The following is a 24,160-nucleotide window of genomic DNA, read 5'->3' on the forward strand; positions in this document are numbered from 1 at the left end:
TTTGGAAACGTGAACTTGCGACTTGACAAAGTTGCGTGTTAATCGCATTTGGACGATCCCGTCATGTCTCTTTTCGTTGACTAATGAATTCTTTCGGGTATTGCGCATTTCCGACTCGAACAAAGGATACAATTTGCATTGTACGGACTTTTGTTACACCATATTGTAAATTGCACAGTGTGAATTTAGTCGTATGCACAACTACTTAGTTTATAATAAAATACCTATATTATATTTGATAAGTTATCGTACACAAATCGAATACGATACGAGTGGTAGTATCGTACCGAGTTTATGATTCACATGTCATAATGTAAGATAGATTGCTAGATTGGTATCAGCGGAAAGTATGAGACGAATTGTAGCTTTATCATTATCGCATTAAATTTCTGAGAAAAAATTAAAATGGAAGTGGAATCACTAAGCTGAGTGGAGTGGCTTGCAGTTTTCGGGGTGTTCGATGAGTGGTAAAGATCTTGTTGTGATTCACTCACATGTGTACATATATTATCCTTAATCCTTTTGAATAATATTTGTGGTCAGTTCACCTCATTCAATATTACATACGGGTTCACGTTTGTATAACGTTTAGTAATACATAATTGCTCAATGCCTTTTCGCTGACTGTTTGTTTGTATACTCGGCGATCATTTTCTTCCTCTGACCGAGCACACTCATATTTAATGGGAAGGGTGTATATGCAATTCAACAAATAAATCCTTAGTGAAGTCATAAACCGATGCTTGTACCCATCTAATGGCAGTTGCTTACTATTCCTACCCCTATCAGTAAAACTGCCACCACTACATTGCATATTGCTCGCGGCCTTTTCGGAATGCTCGCTATTCATCGCCCACCCCTTATTGCAACCTAGTCTGCATCCCCTACCTCCTCAAATCGTGCGTCAATACCAATAAACCCACTTTACATGCGTCATATATGTGAAGTTACCCCTTCCCCACTTTTAACTTTAAGATCTGTATTCATTTTTATCAGAAAATTGTATCATACATTCTGAGGGATCGCGATGGTTGCTCGAGTAATAAAATCACCGTGACCAGACCGAACGCTGGGAACTAGAGATTGCAAAAATATTGTTTCCAAATTTTCAAACCGGTATTATCGAAATAAAAATTGGACGATATCGGTATTACCGGTACTTTCGGTATTTTTTTTAATTAATTGTTAATTATTATTTGGATAAATTGTAAAAAAAAACAATCACACAAAATTACCACCAAACTGCCTACTGGCGACCCGAGTCTAAAATAATAACTTGCTCAATATCGTGTATGCAAAATACATATAGGGCGTTTTGACAAATAATATGTACGATTTTAAAAAAATCATTTTTTTTTAAATACCGGTATTACCAAAAGGTTATTTTCGTTCAAATATCGATACTACCGATATCGGTAATTTCGGTATTGCAGTCCCTACTGACAACCGATCTCGCTGGTCGGGTGACTTTATGACTCGGACAACCAGTGAGTTGCCCGGTGTGGCATGCTCCATACAACTGCATACATATGATCTGCTCGCGCAACAAAGTTACCCACCAAGGAATTGATCTTTAGTTGTACTTATTCGTGTTTTTTGTTTTTGTTTCAGGGCTAAGATGGTGTATGTGGGCGCCGTGCCGGGCCGGGCGGGGCTCCCCTCAGCGCGCTGCGTATGGCTGCCCCAATGAGAGACCCCCCGCTGGAGGGCGGCCACCGAGCGAAGCCGGCAGACCGCGCCGCGCCGCGCACAGACCACGCCAACTTCGAATACGATGACAACGAGTGGGATATAGGCATTGGGGACCTCATAATTGACCTGGATGCTGACATAGAGAAGAGCCGTGAGGGCACCGCCGCCACCGCCGCTGCTGCCGCCATGGCAAGCGCGCCACAACCCGGCAAAGCTGCCAACAAAATGGGTGCTGACCACTCGGCTACTCTAGATAAGGGCCTCAAGATGAAGATAAAGCGCACCAAGCCAGGCGGTAAGGCCTCCGAGGCCAAGCACGAGATCGTCAAGCCGGGTGAACTGAACGGTGGCACTGAGGAGCTGCCGGCGACGGGGACTCCGCCCGCGCCCCCAACGACCCCCGGCGCGGGGACCCCCGCCCGTAGAGCCTCGGGCGCCCATCGCCGCGATAAGGCGCGCGACAAACACCCCGAACTCAATGGGGTCGCTGCGCCCACGCCTCCGCCGCCCGCGGCATCCCCAGCGGCTCCTCCACAAGAGGCACCCCCCGCCACCCCTGAACCCAGGCCGAGGCCTCCCCCTGCTAGCACGCCGCCCGCCAAAAAGACCAAGACTGAATCCAAGGTCAGTGTATATCTATCTATCTTTGATTTTATATCGATGTTCATCACGAAGCTTCGGGGCGACAGTGCTATTTTCCAGGAAAGAGGGCTTGTCTATTGTCAACCTACAAGGCTAAGAGCAAAAAAATGGTTAAAAATAGAAATTGACAATAGTGAACCCATTTTGCACGCCGAGCGCCGATCTCTGTTGATCACAGCAGCAAATTGTGAATTTATTTTCATCCCTTTTCATAGATTAAATTTTAAATTATGTAAGTTTTGATCTGAATCTCATTTTATTACCACGCTTAGTTTCACTTCGCTTATTGAAATTATGTATATACATATATATAACATTATTCTTATCACTTTTAATGTGAAAAGATCATCATGTACATATTTATATGAAACTCGATTAATTATTGTTCACAATTTGCTCTTGAGATCTTGTTGTAGAAATATCGAATTTGTTTTGTCAATATTGGTGTATTTACTAAAATCATGTTTTAGTATTTTTAAAGAAAGAGCCAAACTTTGACGCAACACATTGGATATCGTTCTTTCGTAGATTATTTGGTTTCAGTCTTTGATACATATTGTTTGTACATTTATATAGGTACAATTATAATGAAATGAATTAATTATTGTATTCGTACTCGGTGGAGGTATTCGAGTAACTGCTGAGTTCAAAGACAAAACTGTAATTATGGTGACCAGTGTTGTTAAATTGTATGTAAATGGCATTAGAAGTTAATTTATTCGTATTTAAATGGCTTAATTTGAAACGTTGCCTTTTGACTGTGATTACCATAGGGGAAAATTGCGGCACGATGTTTTCAGTACATTTTTTATAAAGACGCATTGAATACTCGTATGTATATTAAAATCATACCAGGTTGTATTATAATAGTATATGAATACAAATTACAATTAGTCACTGTTATTAATTTATTCATAAACAAGTTTATAGGTAGTATTTGAATATACACACGTTTATGAAATAAGTGAGATTTATGTTCATTTATCGAAGTTTGTTTGCAATTCAAATGAAATCGTCGATTATTCTGGTCGCGCACACTCAAACGAATGATTCAATTAATTCAGTTAAATTTAAAAGTCACGATTGCACCGTTATCATTTCTATACAGGTGTTTCTATACAAGTTTCAATGACAGGTGTCCATTAAGAGTTTATATGTAACCACATCGAAACTTTTTTTTATACACCGTCGTCATATGAATATTTATAGTGGATTTAAACCCATGTAAATAGCAATTCAAAATATCGGCTTAAGGCGCCATCAATTTTGATAAAGTCGAATCAATTAGCCGAACTCGATTTGTATCTGTAAGTAAACACCTGCTCCCTAACATCGTTAACTGGGCCAGTTACATCGTATACGTATTATTATGATTGGATTTTGACTATCGTAAGCTTATTGTTTTGTATAATAAAACCTGAATCGATCCGATTTCGAAGTTCAATTTGTATTTATTTGATACGTTCGAAGGGAACGCTCGTTCCCATGGTATTCGAATCGGCGCCTAATTATGTTGTTAATTTATTCAAACGGGCAATTCAATTAAATCGCAGATACAAATCGTATGGTTAAATTTTATTGCGGACGTTCCTTTGGCTGTATAAATTTCGATTCGAACAATTTTTACGACCTTACGAAATCTTTAGTATTTTTTTTCGTCGATCAACCCATTTTTATTCGTTTATAAAAGTAATATTTTTTTATTATTAATATTTTATGTGTGGATGGACAACCTTTTTTACTTTATTTAAATTTATTTCAGTGATACTTTGAGTAAATATTAATTCACGATTAATTGACGAGCGTCATGGTGCACAACAGATGTTCGTCGGGGGATTTCCATTATCGGACATTTGTCTGTTTTGTTCGGTCGCAGTTTACACCGGACGGAGTTCACACAGCGCCGCACAAAGGATAATAAATCTCGCTTAATAAGGGAATATTGCCGCACCGCTGCCGAATAAGGTCGCATTATTCATATTATAATCGCACCGGGCGGCGCAATCATGTGCGAGCGCATATTTAAGCGCCCACCCTGTATTTATGTACGTATTGACATTCGCAAAACTATCTGGATATGTACTGTTGTTGATTTTATTTAAGTTAACCTTCTGTACGGAAGGTATAGTGCATTGTTTTGATGGTGACGTCAGCGTCACGAAACGTTGCGACCGTGAATTACTTCACAATCCTAACCAGCTACCTACTGAGTTTGTATGTAGTAGATTTTTCGTAATGTTTCACTTATGTAGTATAAAAATAATTTTTAAATCGGCTCAGTTTAAATCAATTTTGAGGGATGTACAATAATTTATAAATAAGGATATTTTTTTATAAATAGACTTCTATATTTTTCCGATGAATTTTAAAGTCTCTAAAGGTTAAAACGATGTTGTCCTTACATTCCAAAGTATTCTTTTACTAGTTGTTTTTTTTTTCGAGACAGTAACCATGAGGTTCTTGACGTAATCAAGATCTACATGCATACGTGCTGTGTAGCACTGGGTTGTATGAAACTCACTTTGTTTATGTGGCAGGTGTCATATCCTTTTAAGTATAGATTTTATTTTACTTACGTCCGCGATTCATCTCTTGGTCGAAATGAGCTGAAAATCATAAGCTCGCAAACGTATTCTTTTCTTTTTGTCTCATATTCACTTTGTAATATTTTTTCTTTTCAAACAACCAATATAATTATTTTTTGGAGGCTTCCTTTCATTCATCCATAAAAAATGCCCCGTTCAACTTAATAATACAGTTGATTAAATATTTTATGCGTCAGTTCTTATACACCAATTGTCTCTTCTAGTTATCCTCGCAGCTTCTGTCTGCTCTATTAATCAAGGAATGTTTTAAATCGCAGCATGCTTCTTGTTGTGTTTTAATTTTGTCGTGGTTTGTTTTCAAAGATTAGATGACATTACCTATTTAATCATTTAAACAACTTGAGTGCTAATATAATAAATAAATCATAATACACTTGTATGTGGCACAACGTTGAAAAAGTTGAGTAATCGGTTAATAAAAGCAATTAACAAACTTGTATATGGCGGTTGGGAATTTTCTTTGATTATTCCTGCGAAATTATTACGAAATAGCAATTCCTCCATCCGTGTAAAGTCAAAGGGAAAGGTGGGTTGGGGTTTTAGGGGAAGGGTGTCTTTAATTTTCGTTGGATGTCGGCGCGGTATATTTTTTAAATACGTACAAATATATGTATAGAGGCACGCACACTTTTGGTTGACAAATTTAACGACGGAAATTCAGATGAAAGGGAATAAAGAGCCGACCGAGATTAAAAAGGAACTGTCTCGCTCCTTTCTGAAAGAAAACGACATGGCCGAGTAGGAGAGTCTACCGTCTTCTACTGCCTTCCGCCCCTTTCCCCTGGCCGAGGTCGCTTTTTCTCCCTCCGGCTGAAACTCTCTTCGGAATGAATTATTTCAGTGAGTACCGCTGAAATAAGGGGAAAAAAGGGCACGAAAATACCCCGAAATGACTTCACAATAAAGCGAAAGAGGAGAATTCCAGTTCCATTTAATAATCTACCGTCACCACCACTCATCCCTTACTTTTGCCAGGTTTCGAATTTTCATCCAGTTATAGCAACGATTGTATTGAAAGTTGATTTCTTTATCGGATTTCCTTTATTAATTTTCGTAGATTATATTGCACGTTCAAATCATAAATGAATTCCATTATTGGTGAACCGAATGAATAGGCATTGTATAATACATACATATGTATGCGTCCGATTTTATGGGAAAATTTTCACGTTCTAGTACCGCTGGGTAATTGGTTTATGATTGATATAAATTTAATCGAATGAAAAGCTAAATTTAGATTTTGTATCCGCGTACTGAAAATTGTATGACGCGATAGTAATTTGAGAGTGCTACGTGTACGGTGGCGTTTACGATAAACACGTGAACGTTTTCAAATTACTGTTGTTTGAAATAGCACCTCGTATCGATTTCTTTTTGTAAATATTATTACGTAAAATAGGAAAAGTTTCTAAGCGATTATATTGCTTGCGCTGCTTGCAATTTATCGACACGTCGATATTCAATCTCATCGATATCGGCGTTTATGGTTTTTTATTTATTTTACACCGACAGATTGCTGGTAGCAATCAAAGAGCGTTACCGATTGATTGTGTGTATGTATTTTCCACACGTTTTATTCTCATATTTGCTCAAATTTCGCCCTCTATGCTTCGCGCTCGAGGGATGGGGCATGGGGGAAGCGGGTGGGATATCCACCCCACTAACTCCGTTTCGACTCACCCCAGCTGTAGAGGAACTCGTGTACGCGACTCGAACAGGGTGAGGGATCCTTCCGTCCGTTTATTTTCATTAAAGCAAACTGCGTCGAGTTTCCACGTAGGGGGTGGCGCGGTGGTGGTGTTGGAACGACCGGGTGGGTCGAGTTGATTTTGGCAATTTCGCCAGCAGATAGTTGCGAAATTGCCATCGGACACCGGCGTGAGAAGTTGACAATCCTGTGTGACATTGATGTATTTTATTTGTATTATATATCCCTTGAGTTTTTTCTATATTTATTACGTAGTTCACTTCAAAGTTTTAAATCTTATTTAAGGGTTTACAACTCATGTTAAGTTTTATTGATTCAAACATACTGACAAACGTAAATTTGGTATTTTATATACAATATTATATGCAGATGTATATTAGTTCCATATAAAACCACTTCGTGTGTATCTTTTCGTAATTATTTCACTGTATTATACTGTAATCTTTTTGTAAAGCAACATTTATAATCAAGTGTTCTATATTGGAATGTTAAAAATTGTAATAAAACAGCTTTCTATGAGTAAGTGATAAGACTGATAAGTGCCTTAGACATAAAAAAATTGTAAAGTAGAATAGATATTTTTTAATGACGTCTTTTTAAGTTATAAAAATAATACGTGTGAATACATTGGTGTGTAGATTTGTGCAGAGAGTTTTCTCCGTCAAGTACATTCCCTGCTCCTTTTTTGTCCTTTCGTACTTGATGCCGGTCTTATTTATACAGTAACGTGCTGCGTCGAGGATCTTCTATCCCTTTATATACTGGAACTGGTTTATACAATGTACGTAGACACTGCTCCCTACATGTATATATGTATATACGTATTTTTCCTTTCACGAGTACTTTCTCGGCTTGGTCGCTAGACGTGGAAAGTGAACGTATCCTTGGAGCGTTTTTGAATCCAAACACCCCTCCCTCCATCTCCATCACCCATTCGTATAGTGTTTATTTCGTTTATGGCGGCGTCTTATATTCGGGATTTACTCATAATGCTTTTCATTGACTTTTGTCGAGTGGTTTACTTGAGTAGATTTCTCTTTGAAACGCGCATAAACCGATAATTAACTCTCAAGTAAACACTCTTATTTTTGAGTGCTTCCAAATAACCAAAAGCCGTTCATTGAATACAATGGAAACGATAGTTTGTTTGAAATTAAATATTATTTAAATGTGCTTGATAAATTACATTGTACATGTGTATGTATGTATAATCAAAAAAAAAAAATAATTAGAATGAAATTAAATTTCTTTAAAAACTGTTGTGCATAATTACGTGAATAACAAAATATGTATATTTTACACATTCAACGAGCTAATCTTGTATAATTAATTGCTAATATTTCTCTAGATAACTAGACTAGCGATTTTGCCGAATCACACCTGATTCTGGTTTAAAAATCACAATGAATTGAGTCTCCACCTTGGGAAAATTGATTTAGGAAACATTTCGATATCAAGTGATCGCAGCAAGTAGTGCTGTGTGCGAGAGATGCAGGATGTAAGCCACTCCCAATCATTTGGGAACACATTAAGAAATAGAGACGTATGATATACGGATGTAGAGCATTTGGACGAATGAACGTCGTATTTAAATCAAAAATGCCACTATATCTGAAGAAAAAAATCTTCGTTCAATGTAATGTAATGGATGTAAAACGTTGAAATTGAACGCCTAAATGCTACAAAATGTCCAATGCCTTCAAAGAAGTACGGAACTCTGTATGCTCGTCATAACGATTCAGCATATGTAGGATGCAGATTACGTGGGTGAGAAGTATGACAAAGGTAGTGGATATAGTGAAGTGATTGAAATTGCAACGGGCGGCTCACGTAGTTAAAAGAGTGGACGAAAGAAAAGCTAGAATGGTGAAAGGGTGAAAGGTAGGATGATGGATACACGAAATTAGGAAAATGTGTGGGGTGAGATGGATGAAAGTTGCGCAAAACAGAGTCAATTGGAAGCGAGTTGGAGAGGCCTGCATCCAGCAGTGGATTATGAATGGCTGTAAATTATGATGAAGTATATTTAGAAAGTGCTTAAAATAAAACATTTCTGTACTGACATTTACATATTTTATTGTTTAAAAAACAACCCATATAAGAAGTTTGAAGCAAACTTCTGAAAACACTTATTTATAGCTTTCGTGTAAAAACAGCACTTCGCGAGTGTTATTTTGTTAAAATGTTTCGCATTAATTGACTTAGCAAGTACAGTACGTTTATTTGAAACCGCTTGAGGTTAAACTCGACGTATTCAAATTGTATTTTCTATGAACAAGTAATCGATATTATAAATCAGAAGCGTTGAATAAATTGTATAGTTGTTATTGGCATGGGAAATAGTTGTGACCGGCTATCACACGACCGGTTAACATCGCGAGTTTACTATAGTTATTGCTCGGTTAACGGAGCCGGGCTCAGTCTCTCTAATCGCATTACACGCCGTCACTTACTTCAACGAGGAGCACCACCAGATATGTGTATGTATGTACAATAGATAGCTACAGATACTTAGATGGATCCAGTCTACGAGCAAAACTCAATACTTACTACTTACGACCGAACGCAATTTAATCTTCATATCAGACACCGAGATCGGACGTGTTAATCGAGTTTTTTTTATCATCTTCACAGTTTTTCAGTCCGAGTTGACGTAAAAAATTCCCGGCAGCCGAGATCCGTAATGAGTTCGCTTCTTTATATTATTTTTTGTGTGTATTTTCACGTATGTACGTAATTGAACTAAAGTTACGAATCACTTTATTCGAGACTTTGAACGTGATTTTTTCCGCTGTTGAAAAACGTTTGCCGATTCTAATCGTTCGGGTAATCAATTTAAAATTTTCGCCGTCAAGCCATTGAGCGTTGATTGTAAATTTAAATTACGTGGAATGTAATTAATTAAAATTATGGAGATAACGAGTTAATATAAATGCCAGTGTTTTTTTTATTCATACTTAATAATACTTCTAAGAAGACATGATAGGCTATATGTATACGTTAGGGTGGTGCTAAAGTGGATCAACCCCTCTCGAAATGTGTTGTGATCATTAATATGTTTCATTTATTATTTATTCTTCGCTTGACTTGTTTAGGGGAGTTTTCACATGCTTTTCTTTAATGGTTATAACTTTCCCTGTTTTTGTTTATATTAAACGTGAAGGTTTTACTCCAAATTGGTATGCATTCATCTACATTTATTACACATTCGCAATACTCGTAAAAATTATCTTAAAACTAAATTTTAAATTGCCTATTTATGACATTTTTATTGTCTGTTAAAATTAAACGCTATAGCATTCCGGAAACAAGTCTCTTTTTTAACTTTATTATATCGATAGTCGTTTCTTTTATTTATTATAAGGCGGAAGTGAACTTAGTTTGGCCAATTTTCTTCGAATTCTTTTATTGTGGGTTGGATATGATTACTGTCTCTTTTTTGGATGTACCTACTGTATGTGGAGTTCGTTCGCGGCAATTTGATATTTTTCCTCAGTAAATCCATCACTCTTAAAGAATACAATATTCAATCAAATTCCCATATAAAATGCAACTTTTTGGAATAAAACGTCCGTATATTTTCAAATTCGAAGATATAAACGGTCTTTAATGGTGTTTTATTCAGTTAACTAATCACATACCAGAAGGTGGTTTTTTTTTAAGATTTTTTTTATCATTGTCACTATTGTATTACAAATTTGGGTAGGATGGGTTTTTTGAGCCAATTTAATGCAGGAACCTTTTCAACAATGAAAACTTGGCAAACTCTGATAGGAAACGATCTACTTCGAGTCACAAATATCGAAGTCTGACCAGCAGCATTACAAATAATTCTTTTCAATCGAGGTCAACTCACGGGATCGAACCCGGCGATCTCTCGGCGCTAGCTAAAAGCCCAACCATCGAGCCATGCTTCTGGTTATTTGAATAGAATTTTAAATTTATATATTATATATACAAGTTTAATACTAGAAATGTCCTTATAAAGATAAAGCCCGTGATAGCATCATGGTAAAATAGAGTTTCTCAATTTATCTGATTTCATTTCTTATTGAAACGGTTCCTCACAGGGGCGTTAAAATAGAGTTTCTCAAAAATTTTTAATATTTTCAAATTAAAATAATGCTTTGTTATAATCTCGGATTTATATCGATTTATATATTTTAAAGGTGGCACGATTTTTGTATGTATATGTACCTTCACAAATATATTTATGTATACATATTTTTACGTAAAAGAGGTCTTCTTGGAAGAAATAGCAAAATTTGTTGTAAATGTGCTTTTCCTTCAATATATTTTGTATTTTGAACTAATGCTTAAATTGTGGCTCTTGCTGTAGTTAGCTTCGACTATACATAATAGTATTGTAGTGGATGTTATTGAGGGGATAGCGGAAAGGTGACGAGTCGTTTGCTGACGGTAGCAAGGGGGTTTGCGGCTTCACCATCAGTAAGTACACATACGAGGAGAAAGAAGGCAGAAAGGTGGTGGAGCTGGGGCTGTATGAGGTGGGTGGTGGGTGGCCAACGGGCGGTCGTCCGCCCACCGCCCCCGTCCGCCGGCCGGTATCGATTTCGTCCGGAATCCGGCCATTGTCGGCGGCGAGCCCACACCGCCACAGCCACAATGGCCTGCCATTGTTTTCGCACGATACAAAGGAAGAAAGGAAATAAAAATAATGCTTCGCAGAAAATAATCACAAAATAAAAAAAAAAATAAGTACGCGGTAGGCCGAAACGACTGCGATAGCTGTATTAGAACACGGCGATTTATCTGCCGAAGATCCCGAGATCTAATCGACCGTTAGTCGCCACACGATTTATGTCATCCATTGTATATAAATTGTTTATTGAAATAAACGACTAATCGCCGCTTTTTACTTTCAATGAAAATTCATTTCGTCAGAGCTGGAATTCGCTGTGTTTGTGTGCTCGACACCGTAACCGGTTTATTTATCTGCGTGATCTTTAACTTCATTCATTATATCGGTATATATCACGGCAAATTTCCGAACAACCCGGATTCACAACTAAGTTTTTTCAACACTAACATTATTTCAGCGAGTTCGAGATTAACAGTTTGGTTACACGGTATTCAATTTTTAGATACATACCAATTTAAGCTCATTAACATTGTGCAACAGTTGTTGGTGGCAATAAGCTTTGACCATTTGACAACACACAATAATTAAATGACGCGTCTTTAGGTAAGTCAATTTACGACTGATTAGATTGTAAGTTTTTGTAAATCGAATTCAATTAGCACATTTGTATTACATTAATGTTTATCAGTAATCAGTTAATAGAACGAGTTTTATCTATCATTTCATTTGAAATAATGAATGGGTACAAAACAATGCTAAAAACATTATTTGTCTTTGTATACTTGCCGCACTGAATAGCGAGTGACCAGGACTTGATTTCATTTTATTTTTCCAAATATACTGAATTCAGGGTCTTCATATTTTATGTATTCCTCATCAAAACTTCTATGATTCGAATTATGCCATTAAGAAATAAAATCATCAACAGAAATAATTATTTTCTTGGAATGACGGCTCTGCTTCAACCGTTGTTTTTTTCATTTCTTACACTTATTTTATATTATTCAACGTTTAATACGTGATAAAATGATTTTTATGGCTAGTTACAACAATTAACCTCGCAGATTTTGCATTATTTTTAACTTTTTAACACATTTTTAACTAGACGCTTGGGAGTCCAGCCCAGTGGCTAGCGGATTTTTTTAGTACAATAAGGCAAATTGTGGAGTCAAAGGTTGATTGACCCAAATTATTTACTACTGGGCTATTTAAAATTTTTTTAGGTACATCAACGAGGTTCAGCAGAAATCTAATTTAAAAGCTTTTAGTGATAATTTGTATCAAGCTTCTGCTTCGTTTCGTTAGCATAACATTTAATTCAAATAATCCTATTCATATTATATGTAAATTTGTAATTTTTACATTTTATATGTATATGGAGCAGATGCACCAAATTGTGACCGTCAAAATATTACTTATTTGATTTGGATCCTTTTTGCACAACACGTTCAAATCGAGCATCGGTTTTTATTACACTTAAGTTCCATTTGTCATTGAGTAATACTCCGTTTTGCGCGTTGACGTTTTCCTCATTGTCCGTAACTGTTTTCGTACGGTAAACTCGGCAGTCATTATGCAAATTGGTTTTACGGCTAAAAAGAAAAAGCAGTGTACGTACAATATAATAACCGATGCACAAAGTGTCAGTCGGCGTGTGATTGTTTTGACAAATGGCGAATAATTAATGCCGGGGTGGGTAGTTAGACAGATACATAGGTGTAGCTATAATTTAGGACGAAATGCCGCGGCGTTTCATAACTGATTAGCATATTCGTTAGCACATCAAAGCATCAAACTCCGGCACTGAATTATCCCACCAGAAGTGTGAGGTGAGAGTGCTCTTTAGCAGAGCAATGTCGCTTATATTACATTATCTGGCTTTGAGCTCGCACTACTAATGCAGCTTGTTTCGTGTCACACGAACGATCCTAACGCGGTGTTTGCTATCTATCGCCAATGATTTAATCTGTCTCCGCGTATGAAAGGTACGAAAGCCGTGTACAAGTCATGCATGCGGTCGATGCTTTTAAATTGTTTCGTGTCCTTATAAGGATAACGCGTTGCATTTAGAGAGCCACAGTGTAGCTGTCGCGCTTGTGAACGCAGATTCTCAGTTTGATCGGCGGTTGGAGCTCATTAGAATTGGATAATAGTAATTTGCTGATGTTATTGCTTGAATGTAAACTGGTTTGAGTATGTAATAAAATTTTACAAGTTGAATAATTTCAAATAAGTGCGAACGTGATCAAGTTTAGTAGTATGTATTTTAAAGCAGTTGCTGGGTCATATTTCATTTGAATATTTGTTATCTTTGTTAGCGCTTTATATTAACTTTCTATTGTAGTTATGAGAGGAGTTTAAAATTCGTGAGATATCATTAGAGTATGCCAAATTGCGTATTTAGGTGTGGTTTATAGTTATTTTTCCGGTCCGCTCTATAGTATTGTTGATCGTTTGCTAGCAATTAATTATTTATGTAGTTACGAGTTAAGCAGTTCGATCACAAGTAATTATTTATGTAGTACTAGTTAGGCACAATTTTTATGATCGAATTGCCTAACAAGTATCTACATAAATCAACTTGCTAGCAATCGATCTCATATTTTAAACCTGCTAGAAAACGATCGACTATACTCTATAGCAGACTCTTGTTTTCATGTTTTTGTAAATGATAACAGATGACAATTCTTTCATCATAATTTACAGCGTGGATGGCGAATGGCTGTAAAGGCCTCACAAACACGCTTCCATTCGTTTTTCTTTTGAGCAGCTCTCATCCATCTCATCCTACACATTTTATTTTATTTCATTCACCCATCTTCTCTGTGGTCTTCCTTGCACCCTCTTACATTTTCTAGGGTACCATTCAAAAACTGTCCATCTATCGTCTGTTCTCCCAGCTATTTGACCTACCATTGCATTTTTAATATCATTAAATCTCTCAATTAAACCAAATATTCGTGTCATATTTCTCACCCACTTACTCCGTTTTCTATCTTTTATCGTTATGCCGAACATTCTGGCGTTCAATGCCTAAGTTTCGCATCCATATGTCATCACTGGGAAGACGCATTGATCAAATACCATTTTTTTCAGTCAATACTTTCATAATCAAGTTTTTGGGTGTTATTTTCTTAAAATTTTAGTCAAAATTTGCAATAAATTCGCTTTATAATGATACCAGTGGATAATGAAAATAGCTCTATAATGATACTAGTGGCCTGGTACACGTACATATGTGTTTGCCAACTTAAGGAAGGATATGTGATTTATTGATATTTGTTATATACTCGTATGTGTACATTATGCTACAGGTTGTACAGTGGAAATTGTATGTATTGTAGGTTGATTTAAATTATGTATTGTGCATATATTAATAGCATTCTTATACAATCTTTAATTTAAACCCAAACATTGTGTATGTTCTTAATTCGACGATATATGGACCCGGCTTGTAAGCACTATCTTGCACTTCAGTACATTTACGTAGGTACTCACGTTTTCTCCTTTTTTGCTGGAGCAGCGTTTAATCTGGCGATTTCCTCCCAGTAACGTTCCGTTCACTTTGTCTAGCGAGCGTGTACGGCAGATAGGTATTATACTATACGTAGCTATACATCTTTCTCTCCCCTGAAAGGATTGGCCGTCTGGATTGGCGTAATTCAGACGCTCCGTTGAGTTTAGCTATCTTCTTGGTCTGTTCTCAACTCACCTAATGGGATTCCCCGCACTGGGTTCTAAATCAAAGCCATAAAACGTCTTCGCGGCCGTGCCGCCGGAACATCTCCATGTTTTATTCATCAAACTGGTCCGATAAACCCTCGATTCGAGCGCGTCAGACGTGTAACTCACGCTCACGTAACTAAAGATAACATTATGAATATTTAACGATAAATTTAATCGCCTCGGTACTCACATCGATATCACTAAACTGACGGTTTTCCTGGTACACGTTTTTTTATGTAATCAATTGCACTATGTTCCCATCCATAATCGTGATGGAATTTAACGACGCTCCGGCACGATTGAATCGTAATAAATCGCCTGTGAACGGCCGAAACTTCGATAGACACGAATTGTGCATCGAAATGGGTATGTGCGGTGCATTTTTTTTTAGCTTGGTTTCGTTTTGCACATGTTGAGAAAAACCCTCGAGGGTCTCACAAGTCATGATGAATGATTAAAAATCGAATGACGGTTCGTAATGTGCATCTTTCGCTTGTCTCGCTAATTGCTTCCAAAAAAGGATTGCCGTTTCGGATGTCTTAAATCAGCATTATAATTAGCATATATTTTTGGTGTACACTACATTTTTGACTCTAGTAACTCGTATTCGTACGTACTTCTTAAAGTGGCCTACATAAATTTTGGGAATCAAAATTTTCACTTTTTGATTAATGCTTTACTATGTTATGTAGTCCACTAGTCAGGTAACGAACTTTTTCAATCAAATTTTTTAGAGTTATTTAAACCATTTTTTGAATGGAACCATACCGGCAACTGTAAATATGCAGTTGAAATAAAATCGATTCGCGTAACAGAATTCATATTATACAATCCTTATATGATACCATATTGGGAATTGAACTACGTATGCGCTTTCATGCGTTTATTTACTATACCTCAGAGTTTCGGAATTTAGTTTTCCGTGTATGTGGTATCTAACTGCCTTCGTCGAATTATTGAATTCATCTGCTGGCGAGAGTACTTCACCATGCCAAGTTTACCAGTTTTGTACTCAGGAAGCTAGCTCTCGGTGTACGGCTCACTTTGTTGGCAAATAGTTAAGCGAGCCGGCAGCTACAAAGTATATAGATAGCTACAGCTAGCTACCTGTCTATATACCGGGTGTACTGTATCGATTCCGCAGCATCCGGACGTCGATTTGTGCACGACGACGTGCGCTGCCAGCCGACTACACGATGCCACTTACTGTAGCAAAACCGACACGACCATCAATCTGTCTATTGCGGGACTCTAGTCATTTATTGATTTATAGTGCTGGCTTCTCCTCTAGCCGTGGGGAATTCTTAACAGTTTTCCTCAACAAAGACGTCCGATGCGGACTAATTATCTAGAACGCTCGTGTCATTCGTCAAACATTGACTGACGGCCGTATCAATAAACGTTTGCACGTCTAATAATAAAACGGTCGGGTATCATTTGAACCCTTTGGCTGTATTTAATGTATTTGATTTGCAAACTGCTGCCAAATGCTACTTTCGCACTCTCATACAAATTAGCTCAATAATTGATTCAAACTAGCTCACTCGTCGCAGTGTTGTATGGTCAAACTAATGCGTTCTCTATTTTGTCACTTTGCCATAATTTACGCTGTGCACTTAAAGTGGCGTATTTAATTTCAAGCGCTGTCATATTTTGACAAACATTTTTAGCATTTGACATAGTAATGTGTCTAGACTAGAACAATATATTATCTGGTGGTTTATCGTTGCGTTACGTATGCGACAGAAGGGAAAGAATGAAAGGATAATAAGGATATTCGAGTATACATTTGTAGAAAGTACATATATGTATATATTCATGTAGAAAAACCTAAAGGTTTTTGAACTTTTTTCCTATTATGTTGTATATTAACATAAACATAATAATATTGTAATTACTAACAATAATATAATACTGTAATTACTAACAAAAAAAAAAAAAAAAATCGTAAAATAGAAAATGATCAGTAGCTATTCAAATAGAAAAATCAATGTACAAAATACTTAAGAATATCTTCAGTGTTTTAAAGAAACGTTCCTCAAATTGGAAAAATTTATATAAAGAGCTGCATAAAAAGGAAGAATGTTAAAAAAGCAGCACAGGCCGGAATCAGTGCCTAGTTTCTCACATAAAAATCCTACCTATTCTAGAAATTAGTATTAAAAAAAATGGTTCAAATTTCAAATTGATCGCATATCATTCATTTAACAACAGAATGAAAGTTTATCTTTCAAAATTTTCGTTCACTGTTGTTTTCTTTAGTTTATTTAAAGAGCTTCTATATGGTTGTCACTGTTTTCTTCCTCTCATGCACTGAATTTGCTCATCCGCAACTCCATGTTTTTCACTGGTTCCTGAAGTTGTAAATTTTTTTGACTCCTGAAAACCAATGAGTTTAATTATTTAATTTAAACGAAATGCATTTTCATCTCATTCGTCTGCATTTTGAGCGTATTCCCGCGGTAGGTAATGCGATCAAATTGAGCCAGTCTCGGCGTACACGTTGGCTCGTTAAAGGCGGCAAGTTATCGCCTCGCCGAAGACTCGTTTACGGCTGTAATAAAAAAAGGCAGATATTTCATTATGCACATGTGCGAATCTTGGAAGAGGAGAGTCTGCGAGATAAAAAGTAATATAAAACAGCGCGAGGCATCTCTCTCCCATGGCGCGCTCGTCTTTATTAATAACGGCGGTTTATATTCATTTGGGTCCATCTCCATAATAGGGCTACTTGGGGATCAAATGCCGACGAAGAAAAAAAATAACACTCGCTCACTTAGTGACTGAGTATGTGCCTTAAGGATGTCCAATATAGACGCGGTTTACGAGACGACGTATTTCTGGCATAAAAAAGCACTTTCATTAATTATAGCATCGTATCAGAATCGCTTAATCATTTCGGACCCCCTGTCGTGGGAAAACGAGTCGGTAATCGAACGGTATTACAAATTACACACGAATTTTAATAACATTTATCGTACTTTCTCCACCTGTTCTCTCTGATTGGAGCTTGTAACGAGAAAACTCTGATCGTAATCTAATTCACGCTCTTCGTTGGGTGTTTCATTATAATCGACGCTTATTTCGTTTCAAAATTTTGTACCTTTTTGTTTTATTCACTTTTGTGTATATGTACATGTACATGCATCTAATAATCTATCAACCATTGTATTGTATTTTTCTTTTAGTTTATTCATATTTTATGAGTCGAATTACATACATGCATACATCAAGATACATTACTTATAAAAATAATTTTTGCAACGTTCATTTAAAGGTCTTTTTTTGGAAAGACCCTATATTTCGCTGTTTTGATTCATGTTTTATTTTATATGATATTTTGATTCAACAAAAATTGTAATATTTCATCTTGTAGGAAAAATGTACACACATAATTGAACTCGTGTAGGTATACGTATGTACTTATACGTATAAGAAATGGTTGCATGTACATATGTATTATAGATGTAAATTTCATTTAAATAACACATTTTCTTTTGATAATTTACTTAATAATACTTAATAAATGAGTATTGGACTGAACTTCAGTATTCCGAAAATACACTTTATAAGTATAAGTAGTATAAGTAAATAGTATAGTAAATATAGTATAACTAATACATTACATATGAACATACAGGGCCGCCGAGAGGAATCTCGGGCCCTGGGAAAAATAAATCCGGGCTCTATGACAAACCAAAAAAAAAAAAGATTTTACAGATATATTTTTAATATGCGAGAAATCTATCATAACTTTGTTTTTATATTTTTAAATAATTGAATATGAAAGTATGATATAACAGGTACGATTTCCGAAACGGGGCCCCTCGTGAAGTACGGGCCTTGGAACTTTACCCCGGCTCCCCCCCCCCCTCTCATCGGTCCTGCATACATATATAAATTACTAATATACATATGTACATACTCGTAGTTTATGAAAAGAACTGCAATATGAAATATTTCTCAACGTCTTGACACTTTTCGCCAGAATTTCAGTTGTATATACATATATGTATGTACTCAAATCTAAATCTAATTCTAAATTAGTTCTTCAAAAAGAGGAGAAGGATGTGATAGTAGAATAAGACATTATATTATTGCTAATAAACGTGTCAATTACTGCCAATTATTGTATTAGTCGTTTATTGAAACATCAACCAATTAACGTGTTTGCGTGCGATAAATACGTTTTAAACGATGTTTAATAAAATTTTCGCGCGCAAAACGACCTATAAAACATTTTATCGCCCTCGGCGCTTTCGACGCGATTTGTCACCTTCCCATTATTATTATATAGGTATATCGCCGAACAACTTTCTATGAAACACTGTTGACAGCTGGAAGCCACTTGCATTACAGATATAATAATAGCACAGCCTCGTTTGGAATTCTTCACCTTTGCCGCTCTCGGATCTCGCAATCGATGTGGCAATTTAAGCATTTATGACAGAACCGACTCGTAATTGAGTCGTGCCATCCGACTAGCCGACACCGTAAATTCCCGCGTTAAACGGTGACTCGGCCAGGTTAACTGGCTATGTGTGTACGATGATTGTGGGCAGAGAGAACATCATTTCGCGTGTGTCTCTCGTTTACGCCTTCATTGTTCGTGAGCAGTCATGCCAGCCTTGAACCCGTCCTTATTTGACCCATTCTCGTGTCATATGCAAATGTTGCCATTACGGTCGGCGTATATCTCTGGGATCGATCGGCGTTTTTATGTTTTGTATATTTCTTATTCTCGTACTTGTGTATACGTGGACGTTAATGTTTGGGCTTTTTTTTGTGTGCGCGAAGTAACACGTTGAAAATCGTGAGGTGCGATTGTAAATGTAGTTATTCAATCTCCTAGCAAATGTTACTGGGTAATTGCAATTGATGAATTTATTGTGTTAAATTATTGTAGCCATTGTTGAGATTTTCATATCATTTTTAAAACAATTTTATTTATGAATGTTTGTCGTATATGTATACAAATCTCCGTAAATGTATTATTTACTTAAGTTACCTCAATTTAAATCCTTAATTGGTTGCGGACGATCTTGATCGAAGGGCTTCCATAACAAAAACGCACACCTTTCGACTTAGGATTTACCAACTTTGGTTTACTATCTCAAGGTACCCCAAATTAGACCTCAGACCGGTTTTGGAAGGGCTCCAATGTATTAACGCCGGGCTATGCTGGCCGAATGTACATATTTGTTCACTTTGTAAAGCCACAGTTTTCAATTTAGCGTTTCCAAATTTGATATACATATGTATGAATGTACTACCTCACTGTACACTAACTTAACGTAAGTATGGGTTTCGGAAGGACTCGGAGGAGGATGATCGAAGGACTCCCATACAAAACACCATGTATTTGTCCGGTATACTATTCTACAGTTTTCAATATAAAACTGTCAAATTTGGTATATTATCTCAGGATAACACATACAGGTAAATTATATCGCAGCCGGTTTTTGATAAGGGTTGGATAACCCGGAATCAAGTTACTCCCTTCCTTCCATACAAACCTTCACCCGATCGAGCAATGTTGGGTAATTTCTATATATTTAGTATAGTAATATTAGTATTGCAATTCTTTCGTTTGTTTTTGATCCCAAACTTTTTGACTCCATAAAACTACTTTTAGTTCATAATAATGTTAGATTTAAAGCAGTGTACAAACTTGACTTTGGTTTTAAAAATGTACTAAATTAAAATATATGGTGGAAATGCGATAAACTATGCTTCACTTTTATGTGCAATTAATTCCTCAGTTAATTATCAAAATTATAATATAAGCGTGCTATAAAAGCCGTCCTTTAGTCGATCTGCATAAATCAAAATAAAATATAAACTCATTAGAGACAACCGATGTTATTTTAAAGTCAGAAAATGAAACACGACTGACTACACGAGAGCAAATATTGCACAGCGTGTCATTTATCAAAGAGACGTGAATGTGGCTCTCTTCCTATTCCCCTCACTTAATATCGCATTTTATTCGCTTAATTTATTCAAACTGTATGTCAGACTCCCATATACGCGCTATAAATTTTTTTCATCTTTAATACGCCTTAAAAATCTTAGATTCCGCATTGATCGGACAGACGGGCAACATCAGTATAATAAGTCGGCATTTCGCAAACGTTTATTCGGACATTGTAACCTATATTGTGTACGCTATGATTCTTGGCAAAGCTCTCCCCCAAAGTTACAAAATATTCTGCACATAACGGTAATAGTTTAGGAATACCCCGTGCTGAGAGGATAACGTAGCACGTAGTGTGTGTGTATATGTTTGCCTTTGCGATTCGCTGAAACCTTCTTTGCAGCTAGCGATTTATACAATATACACATATACGAGGTTTATAAGAGGTAGGGTGTGAGTGGAGCGAGGGTTGTAGTCTCCCTGGCCACCCTCTTCCCTCTCGGCTTAAGCGAAGGAAATATTGAGATTTCTTTTTGGTCTCGGTCGGATACGACAGCTGGCGCGGTAAAAGGGATGTCGCCGCCGTATAATGTTACTTTTGCCCGACAATTTCCCAACGACCATGATACCGTTTTCTGTGTAATAAACACGAAAATGTACGAATTTCTAGTTTTCCTTTCGTACACGTATAGTTTTTTTTTATGCGTCTATTTATCTGCCGTAAACTTGAAATAATTTGAAATGAGAAAAGTCTCTCGTATATTTTCTCGGATGGTTGGTTTTGAATTTTCGGATTATATTACATACCTATACATACCGAAATGTAACATATTGAACTTTGGGATTTATTTCAATATGATTTTTAAAAGATTTATATTGTTCATAATGTACAAATGTATATATTTAGCTGAAGTTCGTCTTAGTTAGAATTACCTATCTGATGGTTAAATATGTGATGGATTTGCAATACTCTTATAAACTTTGGAGGATAATCTTGAAGTATGTTCTTAATACGTCAATAGTTTTTTGTTAGTAGCGTGGACGTGTAGAAGGGTTTCCGAAATCAGAGTGAAAGATGCAGTAGTGTGGTAGAGGTAGTTTATTGTTCTCGATTCGTCGGCCTGCCGGTTCCAATTGAAGCACAGAATAGTAGTAGTGGGTAATGTTTTATTGATAGTTTTATGGGAGATAACTCCCGTGCCTACCGCTTGATGGATTGAACCACATAACAAAACCGCCTCATATTTATACCAAAGGTATACTTTCAAGTTAGTTGACTCAACACAAGAGATCATTGGTCGATAAGTCGCGAGATCTTATTGGCTGTTGTGAACAGCTTATTCATTTGTCGAGGCGTTTTTGGCACGAATGCGTGATTAGGCCACTAGTCATGGTAAACTAGCGATTCATGAGCACCAATTACTACGTTACAGTATATTTATAGTGTTTTGCATATTTTATTGTTAATTTTTTAGGCATGTTAGGAGAAAAAGCTATAAAACCTATTAACAATTATTCTTATACGAAATCTTTGATTTAATTTATTTGCTTTATTTTTGTATGTACTTTTCATACATATTTTAAGCAATATTTAATTTAAAATTGACTAATAAATAACTATCATAAACTTTGTATTCATGGAAAATATTGTAGTAGAAATGGACTGGGTACATAAAATTAAATTAGCAAAGTCTACGTCTGTAGTTAATACTGTGAATATCAGCATTAAATTATAATATTAAACTTTGCTCTTTTGAGATGGTTTATTATTAATTGGTAACAAATTAAATATTAATCCATAATCTTAGCAATGCTTGGAATTTTGTATTGATATCACACAGAAAAAAGATTAAAAGGGGCTTTATTATATTATTTTTTAAATTAGATATAATAGATTACATATTGGAACTTGTCAGAAAAATTATGATTGGAAAAACGAATTGCGAGAAATTTTTATTCAGGTGTGTTTGTAAATCTAAAAAAGTTATAATATTTAATTTATAGGGGAAGCAAATACCTGGAAAAGCCTGGCGTATGCATTAAATGCGCGTGTATTGATTTCCCGTCGTTTTTCTTTGAATTGATGCGCATATACATATGAGCTTAACACCACGTGTGCCTCGAATTGAATATTCGTCGTTAAATTCTAGTTTGTTTACCCTTGTCAAAATAAGCCAACCGCAACTTCATATTAGGCGAGTCAAACCATTGTTCGTTTTCGCAAGTACATGTGCTGCGCCACCCCCTAACTACCCCTACGGGCGACTATACCCACTCACTTTGTTTTCGCGAAACTCAACCGTGCCCGCTATTGAATTCCATCCCCTTTCCACCCCGTGTGTACACACATATACACCGTCGCAACTAAAGCTCTTTTTGATATATAGCCTGGAGAGAGACGCGGCGGAAAGGCGAGGAGACGCCTCCGTTCTCTTCTTAAGCCTCCACCCTTGTCTGTCTGTCTGTCCTCTCTCTTTCCATCCCTGTCCTTCCCTCCTCTTTCTATGCTCCGCTTCCCGTAAATCTCTACGTGTAGGTTTGCGGCCCCGTCTCGGTTATACTATAAGAGTTGAGTAATTCTCTTAAAAACTTACCCCTCGCGTTGTGCGCCCCAGTGTGCCTCACGAGCACGAACGCTGAAACATACTTGTTAGTCATATATTATAGATATACAAACAGAATCCAATACTTCGCCGGCGAAATGGAGTCTGTCGTAAACTTTCGTATTACCATCATTAGCACTATTGTAATGTTTAGCAATTTGTCGTCGCCTTGTAAATGTCAATGTTGTTAAATATAATAATATCGGAAAGACCAAGCTTTTCTCGGTGACGGTGAATAAGGAGAGGATGATTTATTTGCTACATACATACATACATACATATGTAAATGGCTGATCGAATTTCGTTGCCGCAAAACATGGCGCTTGTGCCAAAAAGTAAGGCATACAGCTGGCATCCTGCTTACACAAATGTCATTTTTTCATCGGTTACAAAGGTAATTTAACCCCCTATGTGAATGTTATCAAGTTCGAAACCCCATTCCATTAGAAATTTTAGGCCAGAAAAGTTACGGTAAAATCTTACAAGATTAGCTTGTTTAATAATATAGGATTTAATTTCAAAAAGGCAACTTTATAGAATAAAAAAAAATGAAAGCACACAGTGCTTTATGGTGCAATGAGCTCTTTTATCTGGGCTTTCTTCTTTCTCTGCTTGTACGTGACCTTCTTCCGTAGGGTCTGAGGCGGAAGCTCGATACGATTT

At 36.6% G+C, this 24,160-nt stretch overlaps 1 protein-coding gene across 1 annotated transcript in view; it reads left to right on the forward strand.

Moving 5' to 3' along the window:
* The window catches only part of LOC143920374 (uncharacterized), a 219,012-nt gene that overhangs the window by 58,400 nt on the left and 136,452 nt on the right, over positions 1-24,160 (forward strand). The window contains exon 2 of the mRNA XM_077443248.1: positions 1,612-2,316. Coding sequence (XP_077299374.1) covers positions 1,675-2,316 — 642 coding nt within the window. The 5' untranslated portion in view covers positions 1,612-1,674. The remainder of the gene's footprint in view (positions 1-1,611; positions 2,317-24,160) is intronic.

This window comes from Arctopsyche grandis, chromosome 12 (genome assembly GCF_051622035.1).
Source record: "Arctopsyche grandis isolate Sample6627 chromosome 12, ASM5162203v2, whole genome shotgun sequence".
NCBI classification, from domain to species: domain Eukaryota; kingdom Metazoa; phylum Arthropoda; class Insecta; order Trichoptera; family Hydropsychidae; genus Arctopsyche; species Arctopsyche grandis.